The sequence below is a fragment of the Mus musculus genome, chromosome 5 (genome assembly GCF_000001635.26).
Source record: "Mus musculus strain C57BL/6J chromosome 5, GRCm38.p6 C57BL/6J".
Classification (NCBI taxonomy): domain Eukaryota; kingdom Metazoa; phylum Chordata; class Mammalia; order Rodentia; family Muridae; genus Mus; species Mus musculus.
Window position 1 is genome coordinate 88,643,780 of NC_000071.6, and position 13,415 is coordinate 88,657,194.

At 44.3% G+C, this 13,415-nt stretch overlaps 1 protein-coding gene across 18 annotated transcripts in view; it reads left to right on the forward strand.

Moving 5' to 3' along the window:
- The window catches only part of Rufy3 (RUN and FYVE domain containing 3), an 86,913-nt gene extending 79,275 nt beyond the window's left edge, over positions 1-7,638 (forward strand). For 7 of the 18 annotated variants that reach the window (XR_389285.4, XM_006535115.4, XM_006535109.4 and 4 more), the window contains 5 exons: positions 289-385; positions 1,758-1,822; positions 3,440-3,467; positions 4,477-4,545; positions 6,053-7,617. Coding sequence is in view for 9 of the 18 variants with exons in the window: in XM_006535115.4 (XP_006535178.1) it covers positions 289-385; positions 1,758-1,822; positions 3,440-3,467; positions 4,477-4,545; positions 6,053-6,196 (403 nt within the window). In the remaining 9 variants the exon portion in view is untranslated. Of the gene's footprint in view, positions 1-288; positions 386-1,757; positions 3,468-4,476; positions 4,546-6,052 lie in introns of those variants that run through there. The other 11 variants (XR_003955674.1, XR_001784721.2, XR_001784720.2 and 8 more) reach the window with 4 other exon arrangements.
- Positions 7,639-13,415: the final 5,777 nt, after the last annotated feature.

Here is a 13,415-nt window from a genome sequence, read left to right on the forward strand (position 1 = left end):
AAACTGCAACTCCTTGTTAGGAGTTACTGTAAGAGTTGCCCTACTGACCCGGGTGCTCCTACCATGCGTTCTGAATTGCCACAAAAGGAGTAAGCTGCCTTTACATGTTAGGGCATCAGTAGTCCTACTGTGCTCCACTGTCTTCCAGCTCAGTTGTCCATATGTTTCTGGGAATTCCTCAGGCATTAAAACTCAATTGCTGAACTTTAAAGGGCAAGGTTTGGCATTCTTTAGAATATATGACTACAGAAATCAGAATTTTCATTCTCTCCTCTCCCATCTCACCAGGACTCAGCTGGAGTTAGAACTGAAACAAGAAAAGGAGAGGAAGTCACAAAACAGGGGCACCCCAGGGAAGGGGGCCCAGAAGCCAGAGCTGCGCATGGTAACGTGTGTTCCCCGCTCGCTTGCTTTATTCCACTTACATTCTGTGAGCCGCTTGATGGGTCCGCCAGGTCTTTCGCGGCCCACTGCTTAACTGCTCTACCGACTGCAGACAGCAAAGCAGGCTGGGGTGGGAGGACAGTGGGATCCTGAGCTCACCTCTAAGGTGATCTTGCTCAGGTTGGAAAAGTGACTCCTTTCCTCTGCTGTTTAGTAAAACTATTATGGCATTGTAATAAGCATGTATTTCTTGGAGTCCTAATACATGAATGAACATATGCAAGGAGGTCCTTTGAGGAAGAGAAGAAACTAGAGTTACAGAAGGGAATGGCATGTAGAATGGTTAAAGAAGAGAATAAAACTTTATACTCAGTCTTGAAAGGTCTCTAGCACCTGCAGGGGTGAGCAGCCACAGTTCTGCAAGATGGTCTATGGCACCGTCCTCTGGAAATGATGCGGGGTAAAAAGCATGAGACACTTCAGTCAGAGAGCAAGCGCCTTTGTGTGTATTAATATGGATAACGACGTGGGGAATTCTTTTCCATTTTCTAGAGAACAAGCTGCTAACTTGCTGCAGTACAGTGGAGTAATGAGCAGAAAGTAGTTACACTGTACACGTTACTGGTGGAAATGTGCAGACCAGCCGTGCCATGTGCTCCTCACTACTTAGTTGAGCGCATGGAAATCTGAAGGGTGTAAGGAGGTCTGCCTGGCTGGCTGTACTTTCCCAAGCAGGCTGCAAGGTCCTCAGTCTTGATTTGCCCTAAGTAGAACTTCTCTTCCCTGATATTTGACTGCTCTAAGAACTTGGTAAACCTTTGAGAATAGGTGGGAAGCAGTTCAGAGCAGGCAGTGGTATGTGTGTATATATTTTCTCACAGAAGTTGACCTAAAAACTACCCAAGCCTGCCTTGCCAGCCTGGGGCCATTGCCCTTCTACCAGGAAACTCACTTGAGTACAGGCTGGAGTCCGTGGCAGTGGGGCAGCTATGTGAATGTTCAGAGGATCATACAGCTAGTCAGAGAAAAGTCAAGACAGGTACTTTTCCCAAGAGCCGACTTCTCTTGAGCCCACTGAAGAGGACATTCCTTTGGATTTTGTTTAAATTCAGAAAATAAAAAATGCTCCAGAAATATCTACTTCTAAACTGTATCAAAATTATTTAATAACTACTTGGTGTAGAGTATGAGAAAGCTGCTTTGAAATTAAGTCCTTTCTCTAAAACAGAAAGGGAGGGAGGGAGGGGAAGGGAAGGGAAGTGGGGGGTGGGGGTAAGGAAAGCACTTTCTCCTCAGGCCGAGGAAACCTGTGATGGTATCACAGTTTAGTGTCCCGAAGACTTAATGGCTGAGCTATTATTTTCTTTTGGCAGGATGGGAAGCACAGAATCCAAGAGGAAAACGTTAAACTAAAGAAGCCGCTGGAAGAAAGCCACAGGTGTTTGTAATGCGAGTTTCTGGAGTGGTGGGAAGGGAGCTCCTGGTGAACAGCCACTGAGCTATATAAAGTAGAAGGCAGTTAAGGGAAACCACACAGCACAGCAGCTGGATCACAGGGCAGTCAGCCTGTCCTGGGATTCTGCCATGATTAACCCCTTAAATTACCACTTAAAGACATTATATCAGTTGACTGTAATACCTACACCTGCCAGCCACTAGATACGTGAAGCAGGAGGAGGTGAATTCAGCGCCAACTGGTATATGGGCTATACTGGTAACCTGTCAAAAAATGAAGTGTGTGTGTGTGTGTGTGTGTGTGTGTGTGTGTATTAAATTGGAATCTGAAGACCATGAAGCTCCATAGTTCTTAAGTTTGTAAAGGAACACTAGTGTGATTGTTTCCACGCACCTGCTAAGTTGGAGGTGAATACCCTCATTCCCTTATGCCTTACTTTTTTCTTTCCCGTAAGGATCTCAGCTTTCCTTCATCCCTGTTTCTTAACTTTCATCTGATCTGCTTACTATGAAAAGCATAGGCGCTGGACAAGGTGGTGCACACCTTTAATCCAGCACTCAGGAGGCAGAGGCAGGTGGAGCTCTGTGAGTTTGAGGCCAGCCAGGGCTACACAGAAAAATTCTGTCTTGGGGGTAGAAAACAAAAAAAGCATAGGTTTGTTGGGCGGTAGTGGATACACAAAAAAATCCTGTCTCAGAAGAAAAACAGAGAAAAGCATAGGCCCTGACTTTTTAACAGTAATTTTACCATGTTAGAGAAAAAAATATAATGCTACCGCCTGACAAAGGCAATCCAACTATAGAGCATTCTAGAAAAATAAAAGCAGGTACACATCTGAAACAATCTTGGTTCTCTTCCCTACCCTCTGGGACACTCCCTCTCCCTGCAACTCTTAGTTCCGTCCCCTTTTCCCTGTCCAATCACAGACCTCCTCTGCCCTAATGTAATTGGTCAGGGAAAATCCAGACAAAATGTTAAGAGAATATTTAGGGCCTTGGTCTAGTCCCCTGCTTCTCAGTTGAAGATTCCATGAGCCCTTGTAACTGGGCTGCATTTTTACTGAATAGGAGTTGGCTCTTAGCTGCTCTTGTGAAGAAAGAGCTCAACCTGTTGGAAGAGGATTTTATATATGTCTCATGACCAAGCTCACTCATTTACTTCCTGGATTAGTATCCTAAATCTTCCACTTGAGAGTATTTGGGGAAAGAAGACAAATATATCACATACTTAGATAATGGGTAGATTCCCATAGTGTCAGATAAAATAAAGCTTTAAAAATATATGGTTAATGAGCCATCCATGTTTCACATGTTACAAGACAAATGTCATTTTCTAGATTGTAACAAGGAAAGGTAAAATATAACTACATATATATTTGTGAATCAGAATTGTAGTGTATATCAAGGATCAGATAGTGTCTAGTAAAAGACTTAAATAAAATGTCTAGAATCTTGGAGACCAATTAATACTTATGCTGTTCCCAGCAGTGTACAAGGATGGGGGCATTGCTTATTGAAATAGTGTCTTGAACATTTCTTGAGATGTATCAAGGACTTATAGTAATGTGATACTGCGACTCTTTTTATTTTTCTGTTGTAGGCTTCTGACTCACCCTGCAGAGGAACAGGTAAGAAAAACTCCTCTTTTAACGTACTCAATTACAAAGTTATCGTGCCATAGCTAGCCAGTTAACAAGGTGTCATGGGAAAGTCAAAGGGACACCCTCTGTGTAGCATCTACTTAATAATCTAACATGCACTCTCGAGTGTTGGGAAGCATGTGTTTGATATGTTGAAAGACAAAAATACTATTATTTGGGTGGTAAAAATAAAAGAGAGAAATGCAAATTGTTCCGGATTTGTAAATGGGAATCCTAATGTGATTGGGGGCTCATGGCGGAGCTCAGAGCACTCGGCTTAGGAGACTGACTGAGGCCACAATGAGTCTCATTTCCCACGTGAGGTCCCCTCTGATGAACTGGCACTAAAACTACTCACTCACTGTCCCTCTCATTTTCCCTTATCTAAAACAGAGGAAAAGGGATTTTTGTTGCTGTTGTTTTTATTTTTTTGTCACCTTAAAAAGTTTTTTGTTTGGTCTTTTGCTTTTATTTTATGTGTATGGGTTCTGCCTGTGTGTCCGGGTACCACATGCTTGGTGCCCAGAGAGCAGAAGAAGGGGTCAGATCCCTGGAAGAGTTGTGTTGTAAACTGCCATGTGGGTGCTGGGAATCAATCCTTGGTCCTCTGGAAGGGCAGCCAGTGCTCCTAACAACTTCGCGCTCTCTCCAGCCCCCTTTGATCACTTGTAAACCTTATAAAAACTTTTAACCTAGAGAAACAGTCATAAAACACCTTGAAAATACAACATGAGAAAGGCCTGTCTGGATCTCCTCTTCGCCTTGTAAGACTTAAAAGGAAGCCAGTGTTTTCATGCTCACTGAGGTGACAGGGCAAGGAGGAGGCCAGGAATGCTTGAGTTTTCTTGTTATAAATAAAGTTCAGAGTTAAGGAAGCAGGATATGTAATTTGTTTCTTCCCTTTCAATGTGTAGTCTGATTTTAGAAGCTAGAAGTGTTGGCAACGTGTTCCTGTCCCATGTGCTCGGGGAGGTAACTGACTTACTGTGTGTCTTAGGGTCAGCCTTCGCTCTCTGAAAAGCCACAGGTGTGTCAGCTGTGCCAGGAAGACGACAGCCTGACAAAGGTGAGTGGTCCCTTCACAGAGACGGCCTGCACCACCAGCTCCTTGCCAAGCGTAACCAGGACTCAGCTGTTTCTTACGGTGCCGGGGAATGGGCTAGAAAGCCAAGGTGTGAGCCTTTGCCAGAGGCTCACTCTTTAAAAGAAGGACATACTGAAATAGAAAGTACAGCATTGGCTGAGCACGTACTTTTGTCATTTTGTTTTTACTTTTTATTATAACTGTGAGGGGGCGGGGGAGGGAAGAATATTACCCACATGCCATGGTGGTCATTTGGAGGTCAGAGGACAGCTATGAAAGTCTCCTCTCTTCAGCCATGGGTTCCCGGCTCTCAGTCTTTCACATTAAGCACTTTTACCTGAAGAGCCATTTTGGTGGACCCTTGTTTTGGTCTTGAGCCCTGGTTCCCCGCATGGTTCAGATGGCCTGGCACTGGCTGTATAGCCTGGACCATCACCAAACTTGTGTTTTTTCTGTCTGTGCCTCAAATACTAACGTTGCACCATGCACCACAGCCCTGGCCTAAGTGTGTTTTGTTTTGTGTTGTGTTGTGTTGATGGAATCCAGCCCCTGGCATATACTAGGCAAATGCTTTACACTGAGCCACATCCCAGCCCAGTGCAGCACATTATCCTGAAGAGTGTTAGCAAAGCCAACTGCTGCACTCAAGTCCCACTCTTTGGCTCACTCCTTCAAGGCTGCTGTGTGCCAGGAGAGGAGAGGAGAGGGAGAGGAGCCTCCCACTAGGCCTCTGTCTGTCAGAGTAGGTAAAGTAACAGACTGGATCAGAAAGAACAGATGTGTTCTTTGAACAAGAGGTGTTATGTTCAAAGGACTATCACAGCCAGGTACTTGAAGAATGATAAGAAATGTGCCCAAATTCTGAATTACATCATGCTGAATCTTAACAAAATTACTGTAAGCTCTAGCGCTTAGGTGAACCATGTAGCGAGTAAACATGGTTGGAAATTCATAAATGTTCCAAAACAAGAAAGTTGCCAGAGTCACTCTCTAAAGCCTTTTCTACAGAGCTGCTGTGGGATCCTGGTGCGGGTACCCTGATGGCACTACTGTAGCAACACATTGCTTGGTTGCTAAGCAACACAGAAGTGCTCCTGGAGCACCAAAGAGAAGCCTTAAGCTTATCAGTGCTCTGGGAACTGACCTGATAGTGAGCACATTTAAGGCTCAGCCCCTGCAAACATTGCCAGCCCATGGCCTTACTTAGAGTTTCATTATGCTGCTATTTGTAGAATTTAAAATTACCCTACCCAGAAGTAGGGATCAAAAGTATGATGTGTGCTCCAGAGACTGGACTCTGTTGTCTTCATTCTGGGACACCCGTGCTACTTCATACTAGCTGACCTTGTGCTCCCTTGTCACCTGTCTGGTCAGGGCCATCTGGCACACAGCAGCCATTCCATACTTGATTATGCATTGAGCAGTTCCTTATCTGACCCTTTCTGTCCTCAGCTTGTTCTTATGATCCTCTCCTAATCTTCTCTTGCAGAACACGTGTAGAAACTGCAGAGGAACCTTCTGTAACGCCTGCACAACAAATGAACTGCCTCTTCCGTCAAGCATCAAGCCTGAGCGAGTGTGCAATCCTTGTCACGAGCAGCTGATAAAGCAGTACTCCAGCAGCCCACCCTAAGACGGAGGCGACACCAGGCCAGAGTGTTGATGCCGGGCGGGCCTTGCTCGCACATGGTAGACGCAAGGTGCCCTGGAACCCAGTCTTTAGAACCAACCCTAGTTGGTAGGAAAGACAGAAGTAAACCAGGTCGGTGTCTAGGGGGAAGGCAGAGCTCAGAGGTGCTCTGACCTTTGCTCATCTTCTCTAATGAGTGCGTAAATAAAAGTTGCTGAGCCTTTCCCTTCAACACCTAAACAAGCCCATCTTGGAGAACTTATCAGCGTATCTTTGGGCTTTGTTTTGTTTTGTTTTTCCAGACAGGGTTTCTCTGTATAGCCCTGGCTGTCCTGGAACTCACTTTGTAGACCAGGCTGGCCTCGAACTCAGAAATCCACCTGCCTCTCCCTCCCGAGTGCTGGGATTGAAGGCGTGCACCACCACGCCCAGCATCTTTGAGCATTTTTATTTCGATGAAGTGATAAAGCTGGGCTGTAGCTGAGTGGAGAAGCACTGCCCAGCCAGTGTGAGGTCGCGCTTTCTACTGCAGCACCACTGCCAAGAAAGCAGCATTGCATATGCGATCTGAGGGGCGACCTGAATGTTAAGGGGGAAAAAAAATAACAAGTGCTGCCCGGCACTGCTAGACAGTTTCCTCTCAGCTCTCAGGACCCACCTCTTTACCAAACTGTGAACCCAATCTCAGGGAAAGGAATCAAGAGTAATATAAATTTTGAATGTATTGATAATGGCATTATAACTTCAGGACCAGGTGATTTTTTTTTTTTTTTTGGTTGTACCTACAAGAGTTTTCTTTATGTGAACATTGGTTGCTTCCCACCAGATGGCTCCAGAAGTAAGTATATGCACTTTCAGAATCCCTCCCACAGAGCAAGCCAAGGGCCCTGCCCAGTCCCTCCCTCTTGAGCCATAAAGGACAGTAACACTTTTCAAAGACGGGGTTCACCTTGCAAGTAGACGATTAAAGTAAAGCTAAGCCAGGTACACAGAACATCAGCTCTGACTTATTAATGGCTGAGGGCAGTCAGCACAGCACTCATTGAACTGTTGATTGGATGAGCAGTCCATATTCTGAACTACAGATCAGAAGCCACAGGCAGGGACAATAGCAAACATCTCTTTGTGACAAACCTTTGCGGAAAAGTGGGGGTACACTGAATAAAAGATGGAAAGAAATGGTTTAGTTATAGTGGTTATGTTGTATAGTTGTATATCTGGATTGTCTAAGACTTGGGAAAACATGAGTCTATGCAGGTTTAGAATTCTGGGGTAAATTCTGGAGGAAAAATGGCAACAAATCCTGTCTCCTGAAAAGGGTTAAAACCTGGGAAAGGCATTATGATTTCAGAAGTCTAACCTGCTGGTGAAGATGAAGTTTAAGAGTTAAAGTTAGGGGAAATAAAATTAGTACTACTAACCTATTGTGTTGGTTGTCTTCTCTTTGAAAAAAAAAAAAAACTAAGAATGTTTTTATGTGAATGAGTTCTGCCTCTGTGCACCATGTCCATGCAGTGCCCGTGCAGACCCCAGGAGGGCATGAGCTCCCCTGGAACCAGAGTTAGAGACAGCAGGGAGCTGCCCTTGGATGCTGGGAACCAAAATCTAGTCCCTTCAAGAGCAGCCAGTGCTCTTGACCACTGAGCCTCCATCCTTTTTTCGTTTCTTACTAAACATTTTTTAAATCCTTTGTTCATATTGGTTTTGGTCACCTATAGGAACTAGCAGTTTTAGGCACTATATAAGAGGGGCGACATACTTCTAATCAGCTTGAAGTAAGGCGGCGGCTTCATAGCACAGAGGCACAAGGCAGAGGAAACACTCAGTGTGGTCGCTTTGCCTTTGTATGCAGCCCCAAAGATTTGTGGGTGTTTTTTTATACCCCCATCCCAAAAGCAAATATGTAATTATCCCTAGGGAATCTTCCTTAAAAACTGCTTCCAAGCAGTTGTTAACAACAGCATCAACCAAATGAATGTGAGATCAACTAGAGGCAAGAGCTTACACAGTACAAGCTACAGGGTCTTCCACATGGAATTAAAAGACACCATGTATTCGTAAGCTGACACATCACCAACCAAACACTGCAGGAGCCAGGCCCAATATAAATAAAGCCTAAGGAGGAGTAGTCACAGATTCAGGGTCTGACAGGCATAGGAAGATCCTTTGTTAAAAACCCACAAGATCCAATTTTTCTGCAGAAAGGGAGGGGCACTTCATTACAATTTTTATTTCAAGGAACTCCCTACTCAATACTACTCCCTACTCTATAAAAGTATATATTCAGAGGTCACATAATTGATTTCAGTGCTTAAAACTACAGTAATCAAGTCAAAATGATAGTGCCATAAAGCCTAGAAATAAACCTTTAAATACAAGGCCACACATCTCTGAGAAGGGCCCAGGGCATTCATCACAAGTTTGGGGAAACTGGACCCTCGTATCAATAGAGGAGTGGCAGCTGACCAGAGCCTAATTGGAAGATCTAAACTAGAGGAAGAGCTTCATGATGTTGCACTTAGTAAAGTATAACAGAGAAACATAGGCAACAAAAGAAAATGAAGCCAGCAGAAATTCATGTTGAGTTGAGCATAGGGTTGTATGCCTATAATCCTAGCAGTTCAATCGCTGAAGGCAGATGATCAAGTGCAAGTCCAGCGAGTGAGCAGAGAAAATGTGAGTGTGCAGGCTAGTTTTATGTCAGTTTGACACATGCCGTAGTCGTGTGAGAGGAGGGATTGAGAAAATGCCCCCATTAGTCTGTGGGACGTTTTCTTAGTGACTGATGCAGGAGGCCCTGCCCACTGTACATGGTGTCACCCCTGGGCTTATGGTCCTGAGTGCTAAGAAAGGTTGAGCAAGCCAACAAGCAGCAATTCTCCATGGTGCTTGCAACAGCTCCTGCCTCAGGGTTCCTGCCCTGCCCCAGTCTGTCTCCCTGCCCTAACTGCTTTCAATGATGAAATGAACATGGAAGTGTGAGTGAAAGAAACCCATTCCTCCTCAAGTTGCTTTTGGTGATGGTGCACAGAAATAGTAACCCTCACCAAGACATTTGGTAAAGGATTGATATTCAGAACACGTATTTAAATGAGAAAACTGAAGCAACCTACTTGAAAGGACACTTATCATAATAATACACAAATGTCCAATACTCCCGTGAAGCCCATTATCAGCAACAGCTACAAATCAAAACCCCAATAAAATACCACATACCAAAGATCTCGCTGCTGCTGCTCTTCCTTTCTTCTTTGTCCTCTCTTTTTCTTCCTCCTCCTCTTCCTCCACCCCCCAGGGGTTTCCCATGTATCCCTGCCTGTCTAAAGGCGTGCACCACCACCATACCAGGGACCACAAGCCTTCTGAAGTTTGCCTGAAGGCTCCAAATAATGATTCCTATCCCCATCTACTTGCTGTGTTGGAAATGACCTAATTAATACCTTCTAGGCAAAATTTCTCTCCAGTAACAGACCCTGACTCTAACCATGTCAGCCTCACCATCAAGTGTCTTAATGAGGTGGAATCACTTCACTAAGTGATGCCCTGATGAAGATGATACAAAACACAGAAATAATAAAGGGCAGTAGAAGAATTCAGTCATTGCCACTGAAGCTAAAGGCAGGATAACAATCTGAAGCCAGCTCAGTAGACCTTTCTCAAAAACACCATTCACTACAAAGATGTATTCTGCTGACTATCAGAGAACAAAATAGAGCATAGGTGTTATTAAAGACCAAACTCAGCTGGGCGGTAGTGGTGTACACCTTTAATCCCAGCACTCAAGAGGCAGAAGCAGATGGATCTCTGTGTTCAAGGGCTACACATAAAAACCCTGTATTGAAGAGAAAGGAGGGCCTGGAGAGATGGCTTAGAGGTTAAAAGCACTGACTGACTGCTCTTGCAGAGGTCCTGAGTTCAATTCCCAGCAACCACATGGTAGCTCACAACCATCCATAATGGGACCGGATGCCCTCTTCTGATGTTTCTGAAGACAGCTACAGTATACACACATATACAAAAATAAGTAAAATCTTTAAAAAAAAAAAAAAAGAGAGGGAAGGAAGGGAAAAAAAGAAAATTCCAATAAACATCAAAAATAACTAGGTAACCAGAAAACTCAGTACAGTCAGTATACAGATATTAGCTTGTCTCCAAAGAAAAATCAGCAGGTAGAAAAAAACCTATCAGGAACTCAGGGAGACCCTGGCAGCATGCATGTGGCCTGCACAAGTCTAAGCCAGATGGAGTTCTACTGTTTTGAGGGGAAGTAAATACAAGGCCCCATCCCTAACCCACAAACTCTCCAATTGATAGCTACTTGCAAGAGAAACATTAATATTTTCCAACAGTCTCACTCTGTTGCCACACTTTAGGGAGACCCCCAACCCCACTCCCGCCATGCTCAACAGTGGATGGCCAACATCAAACAAACTCTATAGTGTTCTTGAAATTTTGTTTGGGTTTTTTGTTTGCTTTTTAATCTCACCTTTTCTTCCCTTACAGATCTTTTGCTTATAAATTTGTTTCCAATTTTGTCTTTATAGGATTCCTATGTTCGTGAATGTGAGTCTCAATGTGTTTCTTGTGCATTTTCTTTAGGTCTTTTGTGTTTGTTTTCTGTTCTGGTTTATAATCTAATTTTTATTATTTTGTAGATACGTGTTTGTATTCTAATACAAAACAAAAGGGGTGTAACTTGGGCAGGTAAAGAAGTGGAGAGAATCTGGGAGTTGGGAAACTAATCAGGACGTACTCTATGAAAGGTTTTATCAATAAAAATAAAAATAGTAAGTCAACAGGTTTGGGAAATGCCCACTCAGTGAAGTGCATGTCCCCCCAAACAAGGGGACCAGAGTTTGGAACCTCAGCAGCCGCTTAAAAATCAGGTATTGAGCCGGGCGTGGTGGCACACACCTTTAATCCCAGCACTTGGGAGGCAGAGGCAGGCAGATTTCTGAGTTTGAGGACAGCCAGGGCTACACAGAGAAACCCTATATCAAAAAAAAAAAAAAAAGTCTTTGGCCTACGGGCTCTCCAACACACACACACACAAGACAAGAAAACCAGGATTGACACTTTGGAAGAAGATATGCCAGCATCTAATAACATTTAAGGTGGTCAGTCTTATTCCTCGAGATAGTCTAATCACAAAGATAATAAACTGAAGGTTGTAGCAACTTTATTCCACCGGCTGCCCACCTAACAAGTGAAAGGAACTCTCAGCCCATCACCGTGGGACGCGTGGGACGCTCAGCCCAGCCCATCACACTATGGGACACCGGCAGGGTACACACTGAAGTTCTAGAATAAGCAAAAGCGATGTCCAAACATCCCTGCTGCACCTGACTGCTTCACTGGCAGGCACACGCGCAACAGCTGACTAGGAAAAAGAAACGTGCTGCTCCGAACACTGACGGTACCATAACCACCCTCCAAAGGCTGCACTGACATGTCCCACCTACCTGTAACTTCTTCAAGAAAGCTAGTTAACATGAACGCTGAGGGGGTAAAGAACTATGTACAGTCACTTGGAGAAAGACTGGTGGATGGGCCAACATGACAGGGTACCACAAAGTGTTGCCTATAGCAGCCCAGTGTATACAGAGCATACTGGCAATTCAAATGCCAAGACTGCTATAAATTTTCATTTGGGAAAAAAAAAATTGGGGGCAAAGCAGGCACAATGCCCACCACAGTGAGGACTGTTTAGTATGGGCTCAAAGCTTTAACTTCAAATTTCAGATGACTGCAGTTTTAGGAACTAAATCTTTCTCTCTTTAAAAGGAGTGCTTACTGAAACTCATGTGAATGAATTGTTACTTATGGTTTTTAAATGGGGAGGAAAGAAAAGATGCCGAGAGCCGGTACAGCCCTGTAGTTCCAGCTCCTCAGCTCAGTTCCTGACACAGGAGAATCACTTCAGCTCGGGGACTTGGCGGCAGCCTGGGCAACAGAGATTCTATTTCTGGCTTTGTTGTTTGTAGCAAGACAGGGTCTCACTGTGAAGCTCAGGGTGGCCATGGACTCATGATCCTGCCTCAGCCTCGTGAGTGCTGTGATCAGAGGCATATGCCAAGCCTGGCAGAGACACTAGCTCTTAAATAAGAATTAGTAGACAGGACTGTATATGACAGTGTTAACTGGTAACATGGCTATATAGTGAAGGTTTAAGAGAAAGAATGGGGAAAGCTACTAAGACACTTCACAGAAAAAGAAATGCAAGTGTTTAACTAAGGAGGGACACTGTAATGTAACACACCAGGCCTGCAGAGATTGCAGCCTGCTGACAAGGCTGGGGGAAAGCCTTACAGCCACTGCGGTCCATGACAAATTTGAGATGTGCACTACACGTGCACGTTACCCAGCCACTTACCCCAGAGAAATTTAGGTCTATAAAAAAATGACACATCTGGAGAAGATAATTCACTTCAGCATTTTAACAGCAAAACACCAGAAGCAATTTAAACATGATCATCAGTACGGGGCGTATTGCATTACACACCTCTACATTATACAGAAAACAAGATTTCATTTTTAATATAGCTATAAAATAATAAGGTGGTGAGGTGGCTGTGTAGCAGAATTTTAGCAGAGCTCTTGTATCTGACCTGAATTGGAGTGATGACATCTGAGCTTTGAAGGAGCCTTTGTCAGTGATTGGTAGTTGCACTTTTATGGGATTATTCTTTTGAAGGGTTCTCAGAGCCTCGGGCCTAGCAAACCAAGTTTTGTATGGTTGAGAATATTTAGGTAATGAATCTTTCAAGACAACCTCTAGACCAGCTAAACAGCTTTGGTACTCTGGAAGACTTGCTCAAGGTGCCTTTGTGCAGTAATTAAAAGAGCTTGAAGCTGAAGCTGAGACAGGCAGAGCTGGGAGGAGACGGCGAGCTGAGCGCAGGTCAAAACTGCTACAGGGACTCTTGGGGAGTCTAGAAGGCTGAGGAGACTGCCCCTAGCAAAAAGGCTAACAGATGTCTCCCTGTCTTCTTCTTTATTAAACCTCAAGCAGGAACACCACCCCCCCCCCCAAAAAAAAAAAAACCCTCCTGCAACAAGGTAAGAACGCTTGCTGCACAAACCTCACAACTGGAGTTCACTGTCTGGATTCCACTACAGGACGAGCCAACTTCTCAAGAGTTGCCTTCTGACCTATACACACCATTGTACATGGAGTACACACACACACACATGCGCGCATACGTGCAAATAAAAAAAACTG